Source organism: Electrona antarctica (assembly GCF_951216825.1).
Source record: "Electrona antarctica genome assembly, chromosome: 10".
NCBI classification, from domain to species: domain Eukaryota; kingdom Metazoa; phylum Chordata; class Actinopteri; order Myctophiformes; family Myctophidae; genus Electrona; species Electrona antarctica.
Genome location: NC_136791.1, coordinates 28,086,658 through 28,099,589, shown reverse-complemented (window position 1 = coordinate 28,099,589; position 12,932 = coordinate 28,086,658). Strand labels below are relative to the sequence as shown.

The 12,932-nt window shown below is 47.3% G+C and overlaps 1 protein-coding gene across 5 annotated transcripts in view; it reads left to right on the top strand.

Annotated features, from left to right (window-relative positions):
- LOC306930565 (spectrin beta chain, non-erythrocytic 1-like) overlaps window positions 1–12,932 on the top strand; it is a 141,836-nt gene that overhangs the window by 104,156 nt on the left and 24,748 nt on the right. For all 5 annotated transcript variants that reach the window (XM_079511593.1, XM_079511594.1, XM_079511591.1 and 2 more), the window contains 13 exons: window positions 416–631; window positions 996–1,148; window positions 2,266–2,532; window positions 2,954–3,156; window positions 3,804–3,894; window positions 4,960–5,106; window positions 5,642–5,905; window positions 7,794–8,018; window positions 8,266–8,355; window positions 9,089–9,370; window positions 10,527–10,657; window positions 11,799–12,003; window positions 12,277–12,651. In XM_079511593.1, coding sequence (XP_079367719.1) covers window positions 416–631; window positions 996–1,148; window positions 2,266–2,532; window positions 2,954–3,156; window positions 3,804–3,894; window positions 4,960–5,106; window positions 5,642–5,905; window positions 7,794–8,018; window positions 8,266–8,355; window positions 9,089–9,370; window positions 10,527–10,657; window positions 11,799–12,003; window positions 12,277–12,651 — 2,649 coding nt within the window. The remainder of the gene's footprint in view (window positions 1–415; window positions 632–995; window positions 1,149–2,265; window positions 2,533–2,953; window positions 3,157–3,803; window positions 3,895–4,959; window positions 5,107–5,641; window positions 5,906–7,793; window positions 8,019–8,265; window positions 8,356–9,088; window positions 9,371–10,526; window positions 10,658–11,798; window positions 12,004–12,276; window positions 12,652–12,932) is intronic.

The following is a 12,932-nucleotide window of genomic DNA, read 5'->3' as shown; positions in this document are numbered from 1 at the left end:
TTCCATTAGAACCAAGACCACCCCATTGAAGATATAGGCCTAGTTAGAAGAATACATGAAAAACGTTCTCACAATGCAGACGTGGTCGGATTTTTTCCGCATGGAAAAAAACCCGGACAATATCATTTTTAAAATGAACACATGGTTCTCTATGACCTCATGCACACTGGGTACGAATTTGCCGTCTGGCAAGTGGCTGGGGCGGTAATTTTATATTATTTATCTATGTTTAATTATTTTTAACGGATAGCCAAGTTGTAGATCATTTTTTTTAAATATGTGAGGTATTTTGGAATATATAAATGCAAGGTTGAAAGTAGCTAATGATCATGTGTGCCTGCGTGTGTGTGTGTGCTCGTGTTTGTGTGTGTGTGTGTGTGCTCACGTGTATGCTTGCGTATGTGCGCCGCTCCAGGTGATCGAGTCGACGCAGGAGCTGGGCAACGACCTGGCCGGGGTGATGGCGCTGCAGAGGAAGCTGACGGGCATGGAGAGAGACCTGGCGGCCATCGAGGACAAGCTGGGAGACCTGGGCAAGGAGGCGGAGCGCCTGGCGTCGGAACACCCAGAGCAGGCCGACGGCATCAAGGGACGGCTGGGAGAGATCACCGGCACCTGGGACGAAATGAAGGTACGAGAGGCTCCATTTTTTTGTACGTCCCTAAACTGCTTTGCCTTTTTTTTTTTACCCTTTTGAAAAATATTTTTAAATAGTTCAAATAGCCAATCTACTAGCTCTACTAATGTAGATTGGCCATTTGAAGTATTTAAAAATGTTTTTCAAAAGGCATAAGGGTAAGGCACGTACGGAAATAGGGACCTAAACCTCTCTTATCTCCTTATTTTCAAGTTTTGTGTTATTTTGGTAAATTAACGCCCTACTTGATCACACTAAAATGTCACACAAAATCATCAAAAGTAGGAGATCTACAAGCTTGAAATGTGACATGAAGCGATATAATAAAGTGTGGTACTGTACCTCCACCTCCATCCAGGACACCATGAAGAACCGCGAGGCGTCCCTGGGTGAAGCCAGCAAGCTGCAGCAGTTCCTGCGCGAGCTGGACGACTTCCAGTCGTGGCTGTCCCGCACGCAGACCGCCATCGCCTCAGAGGACATGCCCAACACGCTGACCGAGGCCGAGAAGGTGACCCACCGACCGACTGATTTGTAGAGCAGGGCACTGCTTTCCTAACTGGAACTGATTTGTAGAGCAGGGCACTGCTTCTCAAACTGGAACTGATTGGTGGAGCAGGGCGCTGCTTCTCAAACTGGAACTGATTGGTGGAGCAGGGCGCTGCTTCTCAAACTGGAACTGATTGGTGGAGCAGGGCGCTGCTTCTCAAACTGGAACTGATTGGTGGAGCAGGGCGCTGCTTCTCAAACTGGAACTGATTGGTGGAGCAGGGCGCTGCTTCTCAAACTGGAACTGATTGGTGGAGCAGGGCGCTGCTTCTCAAACTGGAACTGATTGGAGGAGCAGGGCACTGCTTCTCAAACTGGAACTGATTGGTGGAGCAGGACGCTGCTTCTCAAACTGGAACTGATTGGTGGAGCAGGGCGCTGCTTCTCAAACTGGAACTGATTGGTGGAGCAGGGCACTGCATTCCTAACTGGAACTGATTGGTGGAGCAGGGCACTGCTTCTCAAACTGGAACTGATTGGTGGAGCAGGGCGCTGCTTCTCAAACTGGAACTGATTGGTGGAGCAGGGCGCTGCTTCTCAAACTGGAACTGATTGGTGGAGCAGGAAACTGCTTCTCAAACTGGAACTGATTGGTGGAGCAGGGCGCTGCTTCTCAAACTGGAACTGATTGGTGGAGCAGGAAACTGCTTCTCAAACTGTGGGGTCCACACATGATTTTGGGGGATCCCCAGATTAATTCTTATCTTGCCAAATACGTTTATAAACGTAACCATGATTATTTAACACTTATTTTAAAACAAAACAAATATAATTGAGACCCCATTTAAATATCAAGACATTGTAGGCATGTTCTAGTCTAAGTTGTTTAAGAAAAAGGTCAGGTATTGCCTTTGAGATTATACATTTAGTTTTTTGCTGTTTAGCACTGTGCTTTGTTTAATTTATTTGTAATTATCTATGCTGTGAATCAGGTCTTGGTTTGATAGTTTATATAGTAGTTATTTTATTGTTTTCCTTGACGTGACATCTCAGTGGAAAGCATGTATTTAACGTATGTGTGAGCGACTAGTGAGTAACCAAAAAAAAACCCAACCCTCTTCAATTCCCCCTCTGAGCAGCTGCTGACGCAGCACGAGAACATCAAGAATGAGATCCGCAACTACGAGGAGGACTACCAGAAGATGCGGGACATGGGCGAGCTGGTGACCCAGGACCAGACGGACGCCCAGTACATGTTCCTGAGGCAGAGGCTGCAGGCGCTGGACACGGGCTGGAACGAGCTGCACAAGATGTGGGAGAACCGGCAGAACCTGCTGTCGCAGTCCCACGCCTACCAGCTGTTCCTGAGGGACACCAAGCAGGCCGAGGCCTTCCTCAACAACCAGGTACTGCACACCTGTGGAATATTATATTAATATAGATACATTCTGAGGCCTTCCTCAATAACACACACCTTTACAATATTGTATACATTCTGTACACCAGCCAGTGTTAGTATGGTCCACTGGTGGCACCACGAGATCATTGCCAATTCCAGCCCCACCCAAGAGGACATCTCCAATCCATTACATTGTTGAACAAAGAACTAAGAACATTAATATATGCTTGGTTGTGTGTGGGTGTCACGTGCCAAAAATAGACCATCTACCAAGGTAGATTTTCGGCACACAGCTAAATAAATAAATTACGACCCCATCAAGGCCAACATAAATTATCCTTCATACCATGTCTATCTGTCTTCAGGAGCACCTCCTAGCCCACACAGACATGTTCTTCATGTTTCTGTGTGTGTCTCTATGTCTCTAGGAGTACGTCCTGGCCCACACAGAGATGGCCACCACCCTCCAGGGAGCCGAGGCAGCCATCAAGCATCAGGAGGACTTCATGACCTCCATGGACGCCAACGAGGAGAAGATCAATGCCGTGGTGGACTCCGGGCGCCGCCTGGTCGCCGACGGCAACCTCAACGCCGAGCGCATCCAGGAGAAGGTGGACTCCATCGACCAGAGGTAAGAGAAAGGTGGACTCCATCCATTGACCAGAGGTAAGAGAAAGGTGGACTCCATTGACCAGAGGTAAGAGAAAGGTGGACTCCATTGACCAGAGGTAAGAGAAAGGTGGACTCCATTGACCAGAGGTAAGAGAAAGGTGGACTCCATCCATTGACCAGAGGTCAGCAGAGGCTGCATAAGGCAGTAGTTCTCAAACCTTTTCATGTCAAGGACCCCCAAAATGTTAATATTTGGCCGAAAACAAATGGGCAGAGATAGTATAAGTATGCCTAAAATCATATTTAGAAAATGTTTCCAATGAAGAAAAAAAAACATTTGAATCGAATATTTAGGAAAAGTCATGAAAGGGAAACCTTCTGAGAGCTTCACGGGCAAAGATCTAAAAAAGTCAGAAAGACTTCACAGAGTAAAATGATTAAAAAATGTTCCAGACAAGCCTCGCTGCAGATATAGTAGATCTGCTTTGTTTTTATAATGTCCAACACATATATGGATAAAGTGGTTAATATGATTCATTGTGATGCTGTATTTACACATTTTGAGAACCACTGCACCAATGTGTGACATTGACTCGATAATAATAAATCCATAGTGGGATGATAATAATAATACTAATGATGATGGTAATAATGTGTCCCTGCCAGACGTCAGAAGAACAGAGCAGCAGCCAACGACCTTCTGACCAAACTGAAGGACAACCGAGATCTGCAGAGGTTCCTGCAAGACTGCCAGGAGGTACTTATTACATATTTAATTCAGAGGAGGTACACGCACTTGTTAGTTGTTACACATCTCATTCTGTCAGGAGGTACACACACTTATTACACATCTCATTCTGTCAGGAGGTACATGCACTTGTTACACATCTCATTCTGTCAGGAGGTACATGCACTTATTACACATCTCATTCTGTCAGGAGGTACATGCACTTATTACACATCTCATTCTGTCAGGAGGTACATGCACTTATTACACATCTCATTCTGTCAGGGGGTACACACACTTATTACACATCTCATTCTGTCAGGAGGTACACGCACTTGTTACACATCTCATTCTGTCAGGAGGTACACACACTTATTACACATCTCATTCTGTCAGGAGGTACATGCACTTATTACACATCTCATTCTGTCAGGGGGTACACACACTTATTACACATCTCATTCTGTCAGGAGGTACACGCACTTGTTACACATCTCATTCTGTCAGGAGGTACACACACTTGTTACACATCTCATTCTGTCAGGAGGTACACACACTTATTACACATCTCATTCTGTCACGAGGTACATGCACTTGTTACACATCTCATTCTGTCAGGAGGTACATGCACTCAAGACATCTCATTCTGTCAGGAGGTACACACACTTATTACACATCTCATTCTGTCAGGAGGTACATGCACTTATTACACATCTCATTCTGTCAGGAGGTACACGCACTTATTACACATCTCATTCTGTCAGGAGGTACATGCACTTGTTACACTGTTTGATCTCATCACTTAAACCCGGCAGCTACAGCTTGTAGATCTGTTTTCTTTCTTTTTGTTTTTGTCGAAATGGAGTGGTTACGTGAATGCGTGCCAGTGCAGCGCACCAAAAAGTAGATCTGCTATTTTTCGGCTTTATAGGCTTAGTTATAAAATGCCCAGAAAATGTAATAATGACATTCATAAAATTGACGTCCTGAAATGTTGATGTATTCACAAGTATAGTAATACAAACGTGTGTGTGTGTGTGTGTGTGTGTGTGTGTGTGTGTGCGTGTGTGCGTGTGCGTGCGTGTGCGCTTGCAGCTGTCTCTGTGGATCAACGAGAAGATGCTGACGGCTCAGGACATGTCGTACGACGAGGCCAGGAACCTCCACAGCAAGTGGCTCAAACACCAGGCCTTCATGGCTGAGCTGCAGAGCAACAAGGAGTGGCTGGACAAGATAGAGAAGGTACTGTACAGTACACACACATACTGTACATGTTATAATAGAGAAGGTATACCCACACACATATGCTGTCCATAAATGACAGAAAAGGTATACAAATATACAGTACACTTATGATGGAGAAGTTATACAATACAGTACACCTAACTGGACATGATGGAGAAGTTCTGGAAATATACATACATACTGTATTGTACATACAGTACAGTACAGTACACCCATGAGAGAGAAGGTATACACGTGACATACTAGAAAAGGTATGTATGGCTGTATGTAAGGTCTGGGGGACAAAAGATCCCCATATTATAGTAGGGGCTATTACAGGACTGGCTATTACAATTACCGGCACAAACAATTGCCCCTATGGGGATTACAATGAAAGTCAAAAAAAGTACATGAACCCGTGGACTTGGCGCCCTCTAGCGATATTGACGTCAGACTGCAGTGCTCTATAGAAAACACCCTATCTCTGTCTGTCTGTAACTCTCTCTCTCTCTCTCTCTCCCTCCCCCCCCCCCCCCCCCCTCTCCCCCCCTAGGACGGCCTGTTGCTGATGGCAGAGAAACCTGACACAGAGTCTATGGTCCAGGAGAAGCTGGGCTCCCTGCAGACCATGTGGGAGGAGCTGGAGAGCACCACGCAGACCAAGGCCAAGTGCCTGTTCGACGCCAACAAGGCGGAGCTGTTCACGCAGAGCTGCGCCGACCTGGACAAGTGGCTGGGCGCGCTGGACGTCCAGCTGACCTCCGACGACTACGGCAAGGACCTCACCTCCGTCAACATCCTGCTGAAGAAGCAACAGGTGAGGAGGAGATGGGCAGGCATGATGATTGGCCCGTCTGGCTGTCAATCACGTTAATCTGTGGTTCTCAACCTTTTCAGGCCGCGACCCCCCCAACATAATCATATTTGAACTGGGGACCCCCCACAAATAATCATATTTGAACCGGGTACCCCCACCAAAATAAACATAGGCTATTTGAACCAGGACCCCCCCCCCCCCCCCCCCCCCAAAAAAAAATCATATTTGAACTGGGGACCCCCCAAAATAATCTAATTTGAACCGGGGTCTCCCACAAAATAATCATATTTGAACCGGGGACTCCCACAAAATAATCATATTTGAACCTGGGGACCCTCACACTTGGAATTGCAGGAGTTGAGGCTCTTGATCAGGTCATCACACGTGTGTCTAGTTCTAAGTCGGTCGGTCGAATGTTTCTCGAGATCCGTGGACTACAGACGTACCGTGCATACTGTACGTGCATACGTGCAGGTTCCCTGCATTTAGTAGAAGTGCATTTAGAAGTGACATGGTCACTGACTTCAGTTTCTCGTCCTCAGACGAGAAACTATAGTAAAGACGAGCGCTCCATCGTCACTTCCAGTCATCCCGGTTCTCCCTACATCTGGCCAGCTCGTTGGTGCTGTGCGCTCCTGCGTCGTTCTTGAGTACATCCACATATTTCTCGCCAGGATTAATTAATCCCTCTACGGCATTGCCAAGGTTTTATCGGGCGCAACCCTTATTTTGAAGAGCCAAATATCCGTAACCAGATGTTACAATGACAAAATGCTGTGTGGTGTTTTGAGCGTTGTTCTCTCGGTCGGTGGTGAAAAAACCAGACCGCGAGTATCACAGCGCCTGCTGCAGGCCGTTGAAAAACCTTGTTTTCACCAGAAACGACATTCATTGCGCTGATTTGGAGATGCAGGCCATTGAAAGCAGCCCATAAGAGTGTAAGTGGATGCACGCGCATCTTTGAAATGGCCACTGTCCCACTTTGACTGTTATGCTAACGAACGGCAGCTGACAATTTGATCCGATCAAAACATGGATTAAATAATATAAACCCTGGAAAACGTAGCCTACGGTTTTGGCGGGCTGGTGTACTAATTTAACCCTACGGTTTCTACATTTCTGGCGGGCTCCGTGTTTACTTAATTTAATTTATATATAGTTTCATTCTGTACATGAACTGAAGACCAAAATAAAACATTGAAAGTGAAGTGAAGTGAATGTATGGCCGTCGATGGTTTTGACCTACCTCTGTGTACAAAGGGAAGTGAGCATCGACTTCCTGTCAGCAGTGCCAAGTTTCAGGTTGACGACACTGTCTCTCTCTGTTCCTTTAAAGTACAGTGTGAATGTCACTGTAGCACAGGATCAAACCTCACACTACACACATAGCACAGGATAAAACTACACACAGGTAGACAACTTTCAAACAATGCCTAATCATTCATAATTCCTTAATCATTGGTATTGTTTAGGGATAGTTGAGGTATTGGCTGACTGGTAGATCTAAACTGTAGCTCTGTAAAGGTTGATGGATTCATAGCATTATTGAAAAAATACATCATCAATTTATATGTTAAGTAATAGAGTAACGATACATTGGGGGGGTGGGGGGGGGGGGTGGGGGTGGTGTGTGTGTGTGTGTGTGTGTGTGTGTGTGTGTGTGAGAGAGAGGTCATTTCTAGTGTTTGATATGTAAGGGGAGGAGAGGGAGAGAGACCAATAGAAGGAAGATAGAGAGAGAGCGTGCATGTCCTCTCAGATTAGCAGACCGTTGAAACGTCAGAGCGAATGCTGTTAGCTCCTTCTCACCCTCTTCTCTTCTCTTCTCTTCTCTTCTCTTCTCCCTGTCCTCTCCTAACGGTTCCCCGTCTCCTCTCGTCTCGTCCAGATGTTGGAGAGCCAGGTGGAGGTGCGTCAGAAGGAGGTGGAGGAGCTGACCACTCAGGCCCAGGTGCTCAGCCAGGAGGGACAGGACTCGGAGGAGGTTGACGGCCAGAGGCACGGCGTGGAGAACAAGTTCACCTCGCTCCAGGAGCCTCTGAAGAAGAGACGGGACGCCCTGATGGCCTCCCGAGAGATCCATCAGTTCAACCGAGACGTGGAGGACGAGATCGTAAGATTGGTTGATTGATTGAATACTTTGTTAACGGTAAATACGGAACTCTCCGCGGGACGCAGCCACCTATATGCGAAGTTGCGAACGGTTCCGTTCCGTCCACAGTGTAGCCCCCCGTAGGACTAACTGTGTGTGTGTGTGTGTGTGTGTGTGTGTGTGTGTGTGTGTGTGTGTGTGTGTGTGTGTGTGTGTGTGTGTGTGTGTGTGTGTGTGTGTGTGTGTGTGTGTGTGTGTGCTCTCACAGCTCTGGGTTGAGGAGAGGATGGCACTGGCCACGTCTACAGACCACGGAAACAACCTGCAGACCGTTCAACTACTGATCAAGAAAAACCAGGTAACTAACACACACAGAAAAAACAGGTCACACACACACACACAGAAAAACAGGTAACACAAACACACACACACACAGAAAAAAACAGGTAACACACAGATCATGATCTACCAGCATAAAGTCCCAGTGGTGGCCTACAGAACCATGTATTTTTAAGACTACTTTCATCATTTTATGTTGGCCTATTTGTAAACTGCACTGTTATGATATTGTTTTATATTAATTCATTTAGTTTTTATGTTTTCGTACGTGAAGAAAGGTAGTCGACGAACATTCTTCGTCATAGTATTAGTCGACGAAATCAACACGGGTTCCTGGCATTGAGTGATTAACCCATTTAGTTGAAATTTAAAAAATGTCTTCTAAATTCTGAGATACCTATGTTTCTGTATCAGTATTTCATGTCAAGGACCCCAATAATTATATGTAATTGGCCGCCGACCCCCATCTGAAAATATGTTGTTCCAGGGACCCCTCAGAAGAAGCAAAGATTTGAGTTTAAAAACGGCGTGAAAGAATATATATTCAAAGATTTGTGCCGCATGTTCACGATTTTTCAAAAATAGCAGACCTACAAGCTTGTAGCGCAGCACTCGGTGCCGCGCTACGAGCTTGTAGATCTGCTATTTTTCAATAGCTAAATTATAACATAATGCTTAAAACACCAAAAGGGGTTCCCGCCCCAAAATGGGTTAATGACATTAACCCCCCATGTGCCGTGCCGTGCGCTCAGACCCTCCAGAAGGAGATCCAGGGCCACCAGCCTCGCTACGATGACATCTTCCAGCGCAGCGCCTCCGTGCTGCGGGAGCCCGCCACACCCGGCTCCGTGCTGATTGGCCAGCGGCTGGACGAGCTGGCCAACCTGTGGCGGCAGATGGGCGAGGAGGCGGAGAACCGCCACGCCCGCCTGGGCTCCGCCCACGAGGCCCAGCAGTACTACTTCGACGCAGCGGAGGCCGAGGCCTGGATGAGCGAACAGGAGCTGTACATGATGTCTGAGGAGAAGGCCAAGGTACAGCGCACACACACACACACACACACACACACACACACACACACACCGAGGCCTGTATGGAATTTATAATACTAGTCCTTACCCGTTCTGATATATTTCAACTTATATAATATATTTGTGTGTGTTTTTGTAATTAATAAAAACAGCAGTATAACATGAAAGTATTCTTACAAATGCATGGTAGGGAAACGTTTTCATGGAAAGGACCGCAAGATTCACACGTATTAGCCCACAGACCCCTATTTGAAAAGTATCAAGGACCCCCAGTTTGACATGCACCACAGAAAGTATGGACAGTCGCACAGGTACTCCCAGATATATTTGGTAAGTCGCACAGATCCAATTGCAGGTGCATTTGTGTCCAAAATGGTGTCAATGTTGAGCTTTGGCTTGAGAGAACTTGCAACCTGTGATGTTGTGAGCTTGTAGATTAGCCGTTTTCGCCGGAGCGTGCGCTGTAGCCACTTCACGCTGAGTGTGTGTGTGTGTGTGTGTGTGTGTGTGTGTGTTGGGGGGGTGGGAGAGGGAAGACAGTTGTATCTTGTGTTGTGTTTAGTCGGACGAACTGAAGACGGTTGCATCCCCACTCAAAATGTGCACTTGGCCAGGCGTACACACACACACACACGCACGCACGCACGCTACACAGAAAATGTGCGCTTGTCCACGTGTGCACACACGCACAGTACACACGCGCTAACACACACACGTGCGTTAGCGACCTCCATATTATTATGGTCAATGAAAAGTGGGAGTGATTGGTGCAGGCAGTGAGGAGCTTACCCGTTGTGAGATATTGCCCCCCCCTTGTGGCCGCAGGGGGTACTGTGCCCTGAGCACATTTTTAATTCACTAATAAATGTATTATTAATCTATAATTTGTTAAATTGGAAAAAGGGCTTCGTTAAGACCTCCATATTATTATGGTCAATTATGTGTGAAAAGTGGGAGTGATTTGGTGCAGGCAGTGTGGAGCTATGTGAGTGTTTCTGACACACAGACAGACACACATTCAGACATTGGCTTAATTATAGTTTGATGATGATTTGATGATGATGATGATTATAGTTTGATTTTGCAAGAATATTTGATAAATATCTCTCTCTCTCTCTCTCTCTCTCTCTCTCTCTCTCTCTGTGTCTCTCTCTCTCAGGATGAGCAGAGTTCAGTGGCCATGCTGAAGAAGCACCAGATCTTAGAGCAGGCGGTGGAGGACTATGCAGAGACCGTCCACCAGCTGTCCCAGACCAGCAGAGGACTGGTGTCCGCCGAGCACCCCGAGAGGTGAACCCCTTAACACTTATACTGCCACCTGCTGGACGCACAGCCAACCTCAGACTGCCGAGCGCTGCCGAGGCCATTTCAATGTTGCACACGCTGGACCCACATCCGGTTTTGGGCGTCCATGTTAATGCTAAATAAATAGCGTCAATGCTAGCGAGCTAAAATGAAGCCATCCTTGCTCTAGAAAGTGCCAATGTATCTAGACCACCGGATAATCAGCAAAGACCTCCGAACATTGCGGAGCTCCGTAGATTTAGAGTTATTCAGCTTTTTAGTCAGCCTGTATAATGGGAGGTGGACGGCAGCGCTGTTGCGCTACACGGTCTAGGATCGCTAAAGAAGGAAAGGCCAAGCCAAAATAATAATGAAAAAATAGAAATTAGCGATCCGGTTTGATATCAATAATAAAGCTTATCAGATAGAACATTACGCCAGAAGCAGTTGTTAGTTGGATTCCTTCTGACGGAACGTTCCGCCCGGAGCAGCTAATTGGTTAAATAAATACACCCCGAGAGTTGTACCCCTTAACCCATTTAGGCCTGATGTCAAAGTTTTAAAAATGGCTTCTAAATCCTGACAGTTTTCTATTTTCTATTTCTTTGACGTGAACTATTTCACGTCAAAGACCCCAAAGATTATATATAATTGGCCGCCGACCCCCATCTAAAAATATGTTGTTCCAGGGACCTCAAAGAAGCAAAGATTTGAGTTACAAATGTTCGCTGTGAAAGAATATGTATTCAAAGATTTGTGCCACATTGTCACGATTTAAAAACAATAACAAGCTCGTAGCGCGGCACTCGGTGCCACGCTATGAGCTTGTAGATCTGCTATTTTTCAATTGCTAAAGTATAACATAATGCTTAAAACACCAAGAGGGGTTCCCGTCCAGAGTGGGTTAAATACATAGCACCCCGAGAGGTGAACCTTCTGCACCGATTAACATTAACAACCACTGTACACTAAATGGAGGTAGGACAAGTTATTCTGTGTGCATAGAGCCTATTGCAACTTACAGAAAACTATCTTAGAAAACTAGAATTACATGAGAAATGGTTATACATCCACGTAGGAAAGGTTAGCTTGGGATAAACTCGTCAGCAGTATTTCAATGTTTTGCATTCTCCCTCCCTCCCTCCAGCGAGCGTATCGGCATGCGTCAGTCCCAGGTGGACAAGCTGTACGCGGGGCTGAAGGACCTGTCGGAGGAGCGGCGGGGCAAGCTGGAGGAGCGTTTCCGCCTGTTCCAACTGAACCGCGAGGTGGACGACCTGGAGCAGTGGATCGCAGAGAGGGAGGTGGTGGCGGGCTCCCACGAGCTGGGCCAGGACTACGAACATGTCACGGTGAGTTTATAGGACTACAAACATGTCACCGTGAGTTTATAACGAGCTGGGCCAGGACTATGAACATGTCACGGTGAGTTTATAACGAGCTGGGCCAGGACTACAAACATGTCACCGTGAGTTTATGACGAGCTGGGCCAGGACTACAAACATGTCACTTTGAGTTTATAACGAGCTGGGCCAGGACTACAAACATGTCACGGTCAGGGGTCATCAAAATGTTGATGTTACAGGAGCGCTTCATGGAATTAATTTATTCATATATATTCACAGATGCTACAGGAGCGCTTCAGAGAGTTCGCCCGTGACACGGGGACCATCGGTCAGGAGAGGGTGGACTCGGTCAACCGGCTGGCCGACGACCTCATCAACGCGGGCCACGGCGACGCGGCCACCGTGGCGGAGTGGAAGGACGGCCTGAACGAGGCGTGGGCCGACCTCCTGGAGCTCATCGACACGCGCACGCAGATCCTCGCCGCCTCCTACGAGCTGCACAAGTTCTACCACGACGCCAAGGAGGTTCTGGTCCGCATCCTCGACAAGCACAAGAAGCTGCCCGACGAGCTGGGCCGAGACCAGAACACCGTGGAGGCTCTGCAGAGGATGCACACGGCCTTCGAGAATGACATCCAGGCCCTCGGGACACAGGTGAGGACAGGGGGACGCAGAGAGGGGCAGAGGTAGGGACAGGGGACGCAGAGAGGGACAGGAGATACAGGTGAGGACAGGGGGATGCAGAGTGGGACACAGGTAGGGACAGGGATACAGGGGAGGCAGAGAGGGACAGGGAGGAGAGGGATACAGCTATGGACAGAGACAGAGAGGGACAGGGGACACAGGTGAAGACAGGGGACACAGGTGAGGACAGAGAGAGGGACAGAGGGATACACAGAGAGGGACAGATGGACACAGGTGAGGACAGGGGACAC